Below are 12,541 nucleotides of genomic sequence, written 5' to 3' on the forward strand. Positions count from 1 at the left end.
TTGTGTGTTTATAAATACAACATGAAGCTTTCCACAGACTTTCATTCCAGGACTTTTGCTCTGATATAATTTAGAGAAGTATGGAGTTAAAGGAAAGGGAGAACATCTCATGGTGGCTAGAAACTCCAAGAAGACATACACTGACAGGGTTTGTTCCACACGATTCTTCTCTTCTGTTTGCCATGAAAGAGTAGCACAGTATATTGAGAAGTCTGGGATAAAAATGGCTAGCTTTTGATGAAGGTATGCTCAGCAAAGAATGCTCCACATCCAGGGTATCCCTCTGGGAGGTAATAACTAACCCTTCCAGGAGTGTCCGTCATTTACAAAGACTGTGGCAAACATCTTATTGAGATTCTAGAAGAAACAAAACTCTAACCCATTTAAGGTAGTTACCCCATTCCTATTTTGTGAATGAGAAGATGCAAAGTTCCAAGTTAGTGACTATATTTAGGCATTAAGTTAGTGAAATGGATAAAGTTCCATGTCAGGGACAGAGTCTTTACTTTTTCATATTCACTGCTGCATACCATCCTTTAGACAACTTTCCTGGCACATAGTAAATGATAAATGTGTAACTAATGAAGGAAGGAAGGAAAGAATAAAGGGAGGGAGGGAGAAAGGAAGCGAGCAAGCAATTTAATTATGGCATCACAACAAAGCAGTGGCAGATTTTTTAGAAATTTCTTGTGATAAATACCATATTTATGATAAAATAGTATAGCAAAGGGGAATCAGCATGGAGGGAAGTACAGGGCTGAGAAGATAGGAGCAAAGCACCAGAACTTGCCCAGGGGGATGGGATAAGTGGCAGATAGTGGGTACTAGCTCTGACAAACCACTGTTGGCAGCCCTTGTGACAACTTTGGAGTTTTCTTCAAAACTTTACAGTTCATGAAGAAGCCAGAAAACGGAATACAATACAATTGGCAAAAAAGGCAAACAACCAAAAACCAAAACAGAAAACCCTTGTGGAGAGATGTAGAGCCCAATCATAATTTACATTTGCAGATATATAGATCTCTAAATGCACGGCTTCTGCCCTTATTACTAATTAATGAGGTGCAAACTGCCGGCTGGTAGGAAACAGTGCTGGTTATGCCAGTCTTGTGGGACAGAGGAGCTCTGTGGTCCAAGAAGGTAGATGATTCTTTAATATCATTTCAGTAAATTAAAAGAACAAAATGGGGACAGGAGGCTTGTAGAGATAGAAGCAAAAACTCGACAAAAAAATGTGAATTATCAACCCTGAAGTGTCTTGAAGAGACAATCTCAATTTTATTATAGACTTCATCAAATACATATTATTTTTGTGGCACTGTATGTTCATTTAATCAGCAGACTGAATTCTGATGCGAATGTATTGGTAAAATTTAGAGGAAAATGTAGTAAGAGAGTTAAAACGAATTAATGAGAGAGCAAAAGAGGGTGGGGCCTGTTTCTCAGTGGACTCACTTTCCACTCGTGTCCCCACTCGTCAGGTGTCCCTGTGCGGTACTAGTTATGACACAGGGCAAGCCTTAAACAGAGCATGGAAAACCACTCCTTGTCACAGTCTTCACAGTTGTTGTTGGTTATTTTTCCCTCCATAGATACACGAGAAAGAAGAGTGGAGACAGGCTTCACCAGATGTGCTAACCATAATACCTGGAGTAGCAGCTGACCACCTTCCAGAGGGAAACAACCGCTAGAGCTGGCTCCTCCCCCCCCCACATGACTTAATCTAAAGTAGCAGACATTATTATATTAGACAGTTGGTTGCCACCTACCGTTTGACTTTTCACTATCTGCAGGTTTCATCTGAATGGGATGATGCATCTAAAAATATAAAAGTGAGAAAGTAAAGACAGATTGAACAACTGTAAAACCAGTCTAAGAAATGTGATACTATTCAAGTACTGCTATAATTACAAGGACACATAATTAATAACAAGGCTTCTAAAGAGTGATATTACCTTAGTTTGTTACCTAAGTTTTATGTTCAGGAATCTAACCCTCAAGCCAGGGAACACTGTAATAGTACTTAAAAACTTGAACTTTGGAGTCAGGCTGGAGTATAACCTGGCTTTGGCATTCAATATAGCCTCTACCTCTGCATTATAGGTGATTCTAGCTCTGCACTCACAGCTATGTAACCTGGGCTAGTGCAATCTCTCTATGTAGTCTCTTCATCTGTGATATGGGGATAATAACAGCAGAGAAGGACTCTGAGAGTCAAATGAGAGCACATGTAAAGTGCTTAATGCATAAGCAGAGCCCAGGATGTGTTGAAGAATTTAGAAATGTGGAATGAATATTTAGAATTATTAAATGGTAATAACCTTTGTTTATCTACAAGCTACTCTGTTTGATTTCTGGGTTTATCTCAAGTCTCAATAGGAAATATTTGAAGGTATATCAGTGGCTTGATTTAGGTACCAACATACACACACACACACACACACACACACACACACTGCATAGTCACTGGGATATGTGGACCAACAGGAGCAAGGGCAGAAGAGAGACTTGAGCTACTAATTCAGTTACTACCTATGTGGGAATAGAGAAAACTTGTAACAAATGAAGCTGAGATCCTGAAAATGGAAGACCTGGATGCTCCATGGTTCGTTATACAAAGCTGATGACACTGCTGTGTATGATCCAGAGTTTACTCCAAGCACAGAATGCTACCACTATTTCCAATTAAAATAAATTCCTCAAACTACTTTCAAAGGCCCTCTTATTTGATATTTCATCATACCCCAAGGAACAGGGAAGCCACAGGGTGGATGGAATTACTGGCTGTACAAAAGCTTTTATTATAATGGGTCCACTCTTTGTGAACTTTAATTTCCCCAGTGGACTTCCATTACTTGCAAGCCACAGCTCTGGGTTTTATCTAATTTAAGTAAAAAGGGAATGGTACTTAGTTAGGGCACTTACATGATGGGACATTATTATCAGGTAGTGTGTGTGCACCAAATACCTGCCAGTGTCTTTAGAACACCAGAGGAAAAATACAGTGAGAAAGAACTGCCAAGGGATAAGACCCTAAGTAATTCACAGCTTCCTATAAGTCCTCAAAGGCAGGATGTTTCTATCTGTAGATCATAAGCCTCGAGATACAGCAACTACTAGTATTCCCACTCCATAATTCATATATTCAATTTGTGGAGGAGCAGAGACTACTTGAGGGTGATATGGAATATTACTTTAACTATGTAAAGATGTGTTACATTTATTTATGGTGCATTTTTAAAAATTATGTAAAGATGTATTACATTTGTTTCACCTTGCCTGCCTAAGGCACCTGATTGGTCTAATAAAAAGCTGAATGACCATTACAAATAATGCTGCTATAAACATAATTGAACAAATGTCCTTTAAGTATATTTGAGCATCCTTTGGGTATATGCCCAAGAATGGTATTGCTGGGTCTTGCGGTAGGCTGATTCCCAATTTCCTGAGCAACTGCCATACTGATTTCCAGAGTGGTTGTACAAGTTTGCATTCCCACCAGAAATGGAGGAGTGTTCCCCTTACTCCACATCTTCTTCAACATAAGTTATTATTGCATTATTTGTAATAGCCAGAACTTGGAAACAACCAAGACGCCCCTTACCTGAAGAATGCATAAAGAAAATGTGGTACTTTACACAATGGGGTACAACTCAGTGGTAAAAAACAATGATATCTTGAAATTTGCATACAAATGGATGGAACTAGAAGAAACTATCCTGAGTGATGTAACCCAGACCCAGAAAGATGAGCATGGTATATACCCACTGATAGGTGAATACTAGCTATAAAGCAATGGATAAGGAGCCTGTGGCCCATGACCCCAGAGAAGCTAAGTAACAAGAAGAATCCTAAGAGAAATATACATAGATCACCCTGGGAAGGGGAAATAAGCAAGATCTCCTAAGTAAATTGGGAGCGTGGATTGGGGTGAGAGGGAAGGGAAGGAAGAAGGGGAGGAGGAGAAAAGGGGAGGGAGGAGAAAAACTAGAGGGAACAGGATGGTCGAGATGGGGAAGGATAGAGATGGAGAACAAAAAAAAGAGATATCTTGATTGAGGGAGTCATTATGGGGCTAGCAAGAAACCTGGCAATAGACAAAGATGACCCCAGCTAAGACCCTAAACAATAGTGGAGAGAGTGCCTGAACTGGCCTTGTCCTGTAATCAGATTGATGACTATCTTAAATGTCACCATAGACCCTACATCCAGAAGCTGATGGAAGCAGATGCAGAGAACCACAGTGGAGCACTGGGCTGAACTCCCAAAGTCCAGCTGAAGAGAGAGAGGAGTGAGAATATGAGCAAAGAAGTCAAGACCATGATGGGGACACCCACTGAAACAGCAGACCTGAGCTAATGGAAACCTTCCAACTTTGGCATGACAGTGAGGGAACCAGCATAGTACCAAACTAGGCCCTTTGAATGTGGTTATAGGGCTGGGATAGACTGTGAGGCCACTGGCAGTGATACCAGTATTTATCCCTACTGCTTGTTCTAACGTTTTAGAACCCATTCTCTCTGGAAGAATACCTTGCTTAGCCTAGATATAGCAGGGAGGGCCTCAAAGCAATGTGCTAGACTTTGTTGACTTCCCATGGGAAGCATTACCCTCTCTGAGGAGTGGCTGGGGGGGTGAGATGGGGAGTTAGAGGGGGGAAGGTGGAAGGATCAGGAGGAGGGGAGGGAGTGGGAAATGGATTGGCATGTAAAATGAGAAAAGATAGTTTTTTAAAAAAATAAGTTAAAAAAAAGGAAAAAAGCTGAACGACCAGTAGCTAGGCAGTAGTGGGAAAGGTGGGGCTAGCAGGCAGAGAGAATAAGTAGGAGGAAGAATCTAGGAAAGACAGAATGAGACAGAGAGACAGACAGAGACACACACACACACACACACACACACACACACACACACACACACAGAGAGAGAGAGAGAGAGAGAGAGAGAGAGAGAGAGAGAGAGAGAGAGAGAGAGAGAGAGAGAGAGAGAATAAGGGAGGAAGAGAGGAGATGCTTTGGGCCAGCTGGTAAGCCAGGTAGGCAGCCACAAGCCAGCCACCAGCCAACCAGACACAGAGTAGGACATACAGAATGAAAGAAAGGTAAAATGCCCTGAGGCAAAATGTAGACCAAGAGGGACAGGTTAAATTAAGTTATAAGAGCTGGTGGAACAAGCATAAGATAAGGCTGGGACTTCATAACTAATATAAGTCCTTGTGTCATGATTTATGAGCTGGTTGGTGGCCCTAATGAAAGCCTGTTATATGATAGTATAATGTTTAGGAGTCCTAAATAGTCCTTAAAAAACACTACAGAAGCAAACTGTTGCAAGCTGATTTGACTAAGGTTGGAGAGAAGAAGGTTTAAGGAAGATCAACAGTGTCTTTGAGCAGGTTATCCTTTGGTTTTATCTGTCCACCCATTTAGCCAGCATGGTCTTCTTGTGCCAGATCTAGGCTGAGGCCAGCTAGCTGTCAAAAGCCCTAAGAGAGGGGTTTTCCCTCAGGGGCAGCATGACTGGAAAACACAGTGCAAACAGATAGCAGAGCAACAAGCCAAATGCTGGAGGAGAGGCAACAGTTTCTAGGAACCAAGGGATAAAGAAAAAAATTTTTTTTTTGGTTTTTCGAGACAGGGTTTCTTCTGTAGCTTTTGGAGACTGTCCTGGAACTAGCTCTTGTAGACCAGGTTGGCCTCGAACTCACAGAGATCCGCCTGCTGGGATTAAAGGCATGTGCCACCACCGCCCGGCTGGGATAAAGAAATTTTTACTTTCCCTGGAAAGGACAAAGATTCCTAGCAAACATGGTATCTAGTTCCAGTCCTGAGACTTGTTAGACTAAGAGAAGATGGCTTGTCAAACCTACAGATGTACCATCAAAGACCCAGTGGTAAGAATGAACCCATATTTGACACTGCTTGGGTGACTAAGAACCCAAGACAAGATAGGCCAGGAACCTAGGGAAAAAGAAATACTGTTCTGCTAAAGGAACACAGCAATAGAATGACATTCTGCCACACTCATGGATCATTGCCATCATCAGAGAAGCACAAAGATAGAGAACCACAGTCTTTTTAAAATAATTTATTTTATTTTTTTACAAAAAGAAATCAAACTACCTTTTTTCATTTTATATACCAATACCATTTCCCACTCCCTCCCCTCCTCCCATTCCCTCCAGCAATCCCCCCTCCACTCCCCCATCCACTCTTCAGAGAGCATAGGCACATTGCTTTGGGAAAGGTCCAAGGCTCTCCCCCACTATATCCAGGTTGAGCAAGATATTCAGTCCAAAAAGAACAGGTTCCCAAAATGTCAGTATCAGCAGTAGGGATAGATCCTGGTGCTGCTGCTAGTGGACCTGAAGTCTGTCCCAGCAATACAACTGTCACCCACATTCATAGGGTCTAGTTTGATCCTATGATGAAGAAACACAGTCTTAAAATTTGCAGAGTGAGAGATCTTGGACCACTCAGTTCTAAATGGATGTCTCCATCAAATCCTTTCTCTCAGATCTTAGGGAACTATGTAGAAGAAGAAGACGCAGGAAGAATGTAAGAGTCAGAGGGGATGAAGAACACCAAGGAAACAAGGCCTTTTAAACACGGCACGACCAACAAACATAGAAACTCAAAGGGACTATGGCAGCACACATAGCCAGTCATAGGGAGTATCAGTGGTGAGAGAAGTGAACATAAGCCCCCATCTCTAACCTAGAAGCAATCTCCAACTGATGATCACTTGCAAATGAAAAATTTATGTCTCCAATGGAGTTTCAATAGGGATACAAACCAAACAACTCTTTCTCCCCCTTTTATTGAAAATAGATTTTTTCCTCATATAATATTATTATGATCCCTCTGTTCTTCCCAGTTCCTCCTCCCCTCCCATCTGGCTCTATTCTCTTTCTATCTCTCATTAGATAACAAATAGGCTTTAAGGGAATATAATAATACAGTAAGATAAACAAAAAGTAACACATTGGAATTGGACAAGACAAACAGAAGGAAAAGAGCCCAAGAGAAGGTACAAGAAATAGAAACCCACAAAAACATTAAATGAGAATATGCAAAGTACATATAGGGTAAAAGAGAAGAAAAATATATAAATAAATTTAAAAATTTTAAATTAAATAAAAATAAAAAAAGAGAGAAAGAAAAGTCCTGACATGACACTGTGAGACACGAAGCCTCCAAAGATGGCATTGAGTTTGTTTTCTGTTGACCATCTACTGCTAGGCATACAGCCTACCCATCAGAGCAGTTTTTCCCCCCAGTGGAATTTAGTTCTTGGAGGAAACTAAATTTTCATTTGCAAGTGATTCTCAACTGGAGATTGCTTCTGGGCTAGAGATGTGTCCACCTCTCCCTTCAGCTCCTGCACTCTAACTGAAGCAGACCTGTGCAGGCTCTGTGCATGCTGCTTCAATCTCTGTGCACTCATATGTGCACCTGTCATGATGACTTAAAGGGCCTTGCTTCCTTGGTGTATTCATCCCCTCTGGCTCTTACACTCTTTCCATCTGCTCTTATTTGATGGAGACATTCCATTTAGGACTGAGTGTTCCAAGGTGCTTCATTCATTGTACACTATCTGGCTGTGGGTCGTGACATTTGTTTCCTACCTCTTCTGGAGGAAGCTTCTATGAAGATGGCTGAGCAAGGTACTGATCTATGAGTATAGTAGGATGTCATCAGCAGTCATCTGGAGCCATTTTGTTGCTAGTGTTGTTTTGTCTGTTTGCTTCTTTTTTCTCACACTAGTAGTGTTTGGGATACATACCACTCTTAAAGGTAGGCCTCATGCCCAACAGTGGATGGCCAACACAAAAGTCTTCTTCAGAAGTTCTTTGTCTAATAATTTTTTGCCAGGGCATTTTTTTAAACCTTACAGATCCTTTGAGTGTAGATTATGGCTTCTGGTTTTTGTGTTTTTATGGGATTTTCATGTCTATGAACATGTGTGTCTCTGATTCTATATGTGTTTATTGTGCTTTTTTAGCTCTTTTTTCTGTTCATTTTATCCTAATCCAATTTGTTTGTTTTTGTTTTATCTTGTTTTTTACTATTCTTTAGATGCCTTTTTGTTCTCTACAGAGATAGAAAGCATACAGATATGGATGGGAGGGGAGATGAGGAGGAACTTGGAGGAATTAGAAACTGTAACCAGAATATTTTGCATGAAAAAGAAACTATATTCAATAAAAGAAAAGAAAGAGTAAACATAGCTCCTTTCCAAAAGGAGTTTATCATGCAAACAAAACAGCAGCATAAAGTTGTGAGAGTGTCAGAGCAGGGTTCTCAACCTGTGGGTCTCGACCCCTTTGGAGGTTAAGCAACCTCCAGAAAACACAGACATTTACATTATAATTCATAACAATAACAAAATTGCAGTTATGAAGTAGCAACAAAATAATTTTATGGCTGAGGGTCACCACAACATGAGGATCTGTATTAAGGGGTGGAACATTTGGAAGGTTGAGAACCACCGTGTTAGAGGTTCTTATAAGCTAATAAATTGATGGTTTGTCAAAATGTATGGTCAGATGAAATCCACAGTTTAAAGATACAAAAGATAGAGGTAAGTGTATGTTTTATGGGAAATATAGATGAAATAATTGTGGCTCTTGCTCTCAAGAAGCCTGCTGTTCATCATGGTGGTTGATACACACATTTTATAAAAGGGAATAACAAATACCAGAAGAGGAGCAGGTGCTGTGAGCATCAGGTGTCAGTGCTATGGCCATCTAGACTTATCTGTGATGTGTATAGGACACTTGAGGAGGAATCTGAGAGTCACATGAGCAGCATCATTCTACTATAAGGCTGCTCTCAATTGCGGTTATGAAGGGAAAATTGGTTCACTAAGGACACACAGCTGATTAATAACAGAGCTGGGATCAGAAATCAGATCACCCTGCTCTTAACACAGTGATGACTCTCCTGGACCACACTGCTTCTCCACAGAATGTCTAATATGGACCTTTAGTTAAGAGCTCCAGGCTTCACTCACCAGAGTCAGGGAAACATGCATTTAGGTGAAAGTATCTCTTTTTTCCTCTAAACTCCCCAAACATTGATCTCTGTAGGTTCATGACTGCTATTTCAGAGTAATATCTTGTTCTTCATCTTCCTGTAGCTGCTCTGTATCTGACCTAAGATCATCTAGAAAGAATAGCAGCAGTAATAAAGCACCTACTGCCACTATATACTTGAACTCTGTTTTGTTCTTTAGTGGGCCCAGAGCGGGTAAAACCTAGTTCACAGAAATCTTGGTTGTCAGACTATGGTGAGCACTGAGTGGGTGGTCACCTACTGCAGGTACATTCTGAAGATAATTTAGTCATGAAAAGCACTGTAACCTTCGAGAAAGGTGTTCAATCAGTACTATATTAAGAATGGCTTATTATCATGAACACTGTTCATTTGAGTTACAAATTTCTGATCACATACAAGACGTAAATGTCAAAAAGGACAAAAGCAGCATGGAGGAGTCATTCTCATCATGTTACTTTACTTTCTCAAAACCTGATTCAATGAACTTAGAGAGGTTTCTTGAGTGGAACAAGGAAGTTACCACAAAAGAACGGGCATCTAGTTTGTTTCTGATTATAATAAAGGGATTGTTTTCTTCAACAAAGGGGGTTTTAAAGGTTTGATCTAGAATTACCCTGAGACTATTTATCCTTCTATTTGTTTTTGCTTTTTCATATATTGTTAGATAAGGAAATGAAAAGGAGCCCTGTCATGATGGAATATTGTAACGGATACTGAGACAGATCCAGCAACAGTTTTCCAGAGTACAGTATGTGCTAAGATAAGACATTATGGGATCTCAGAAATGCCCAGTGCAGACCAAGGAAAGACAAACTGTGGTGTCTTAGATGACTCAAGGTGTTCCTTCTTGAATAAATCCTTGCTGAGCCTGTGGCACAAAGATTGTGACTTTGAAGTCTTCCTGGGTTACAGAATGGGTACAGGGCCAGCCTGAGAAACTGAGTAATACCATGTCTTAAAAGTCAAAGAAGACAAGTGATATAAGTTAGTGGGGGAGTACTTATGTAACATACATGAGGCCTTTTGATTAATTCCTAGTACTATAAAAAGAGCTGCAGGAAGGACATCTCAAGGAAGAGAACACATATCCAAATGTACAAAGCAAGTGAACACAGGACGTACTGCTATAACAGAATGATGTTATGACTTTCTAACCAAAGCAAGAGGAGTTCTTAAGAAGACCATTTACCAGAAAGCACAGTAAGACTAGGAGAAGAGGTCTGTAATCATGAAAGACTTTGAAAGAAGTGACGCAAGACTACCCAACTGTGAACTAAAGCTGTCCTAGTCACCAGGACTGGCAGTTAAAAGTCACATCCTCAGCACCTTTTCAAGAACCGAAAATGAAACCAATGGTATCAACATGGCTACTTCTTAACACTTCCCACCACGACGAGGGAACCTTATCTGCTGCCTAGGCTGGATGTGTCCCAAGGTTAGAGTTCCATTCTGTGTATGGCACCTGGACATTCTACCTGATGATAACAGAGCAGGAAAGGCTCAGTAAACTTGGTAGTTTCCATTCCATTTCCTTGGTAGTTGTAAGGGAATTCCAGAATTAGAACTGTGCCTGGTTCTGTGTGGCAAGTGAGCATATGACTGTTGAGACTTTTTTTCCCCTCAAAAGTTTCCTTAGAGGTGTGTGCTAGTTAAATTAAGGCTATGTCTTCACAACCATATATAATAGGCCATGTCTGAAAAAAATATTCAGAATATACAGAAAGCTGTCTGTACTGTCACAATCAGCTCTGATGAGCCTAGCAAGTTTTATAAATACCAGAGTCTCACATGTAGAGGGAGGTCTCCTGCGTCATGATGAAACACGGGCAACGAGTCACCTACTTGTGCACTGGCAGCTGACTGACTGAACACAAAACAAAGCACACAGCCCTGCTCTCTGTGGGGAGCATGTTTCCAGAGAACATGATAGGTGCCAGTTCTCCACACATAGATCCTGCTCACAGGAGTGCAGCTGACTTAACACACTTCAGGATGGCATTTTTTAGGAGAAAAGTTTTCTGAATTTGTGTTATTGCAGATTTCTTTGACTGACAGGAATCTCTTTTTCATTCTTGCCCATAGTTACACATCAAGTTGCTAGCTAGTTTCTTGGTCTCTATTTAGCCTTACTTGTTTTGAAACAAATGGGATATAATGAAAAGGGAAAATTTAATAGCTGCCTCCCATCTTTACTGGGGGTAGGTTGGTTCTAATTATGGTCTTTATATAAGGGCTGCTTAATTTCCATTAACCACTGGAATTATGTGTATAGTCAAAGCAGAACCATGCAGAGAAATATATATTACTGCAGCACACTAAGCAGTGCTTCTGTGGAGCTGTTTAACTTTCAGTGAGGACATATTATAAATTATTATTTTTTCTACCCTAAAGTTATGACTGTGCACCATTTACAACAAGCAGTTTCTTCTGTGTGATGCTGCTATCTTGCATGTACTGTGAATGGTGCTGCAGTACACAGGATTCCTGTATAAAACCTCCCCACTTGATCCCTCCTCTTACTTGGTAAGTAGCATGGGGTATGCCTTCCTCTTTTCCATTCATATATACCCTAGAACTGATCTGTCCACTACTTGTGCTCAGAATGGCAAACAGCTGAAGAGAACAAATATGACAAATATGCTTCATTCCTGAAAGTGTTTCAGCTTCATCACAGGAGTCAGCTGTGGCTGATGAAAATGAAAATGAGGACAGAACTTTGGAACACAGCCATTACTGAAGGTCTGTGAGGGCAACAGAGTACTGCACCTGGCCCAGAATCCAAGCATTATGCCACAGGGACAGGTACAAGGCTAGGCCACATCACCAGCAACCATTAATCAGCCCCAGGCTGATTTCTCCTAACTTCTCCTCTCAGTCTAGTGATACCTACAAGGAAGAATATGATTTACAACACGTCCCTGGGGGAAAGCAGGGGATGGGGAGAGGACAGCCTGGCTGCACACATGAGAACTCATGTTGAAACTTGTTTAATTCTAGCCATCACCAACTGATGAATTAATCACCTTCCACACAGGATTCAAAATAAAACATGCCATTTTAAACCTGAAATAGGTTTTAGAAAGTCACTGTTACGTATCATTAAAGCTATCCCAACCCCTTACTAGGTCAGCTGTGCTGGCAAATATTATGTTTACTGCAATAAAATATTTAAAAGTAAAGAAGAAGGGGAGTGAAACCGGCAAATCTGTGAAAGAGCTCCATGCAAAATAAGAGAAAAACAAGCAAACTAGTATTTTTATTTTACACCATGATAACACAAAACTGATTTGTGCAGAGTACTTGGCATCTTGTTTCCATAACCATGGAGTATGAAATGCAACTATGCTATCCTATCTAAGCTTTTATAAAAACAATTTTGTGACTGGTAAGCTGTAAAAGAGCTGCCACCAACTGTAGGTAGATGATTCCCTGAAATGTAAGACTACATGTACTGCCAAAGGTTCTTTCTCACAGTAAGACGCTCCACA

At 40.7% G+C, this 12,541-nt stretch overlaps 1 protein-coding gene across 6 annotated transcripts in view; it reads right to left on the bottom strand.

The window, feature by feature from the left end:
• The window catches only part of Celf2 (CUGBP Elav-like family member 2), a 526,057-nt gene that overhangs the window by 81,869 nt on the left and 431,647 nt on the right, over window positions 1–12,541 (bottom strand). For all 6 annotated transcript variants that reach the window (XM_038332725.1, XM_038332722.1, XM_038332724.1 and 3 more), the window contains one exon: window positions 1,770–1,818. In XM_038332725.1, the coding sequence (XP_038188653.1) occupies window positions 1,770–1,818 (49 nt within the window). The remainder of the gene's footprint in view (window positions 1–1,769; window positions 1,819–12,541) is intronic.

This window comes from Arvicola amphibius, chromosome 6 (genome assembly GCF_903992535.2).
Source record: "Arvicola amphibius chromosome 6, mArvAmp1.2, whole genome shotgun sequence".
NCBI classification, from domain to species: Eukaryota; Metazoa; Chordata; class Mammalia; order Rodentia; family Cricetidae; genus Arvicola; species Arvicola amphibius.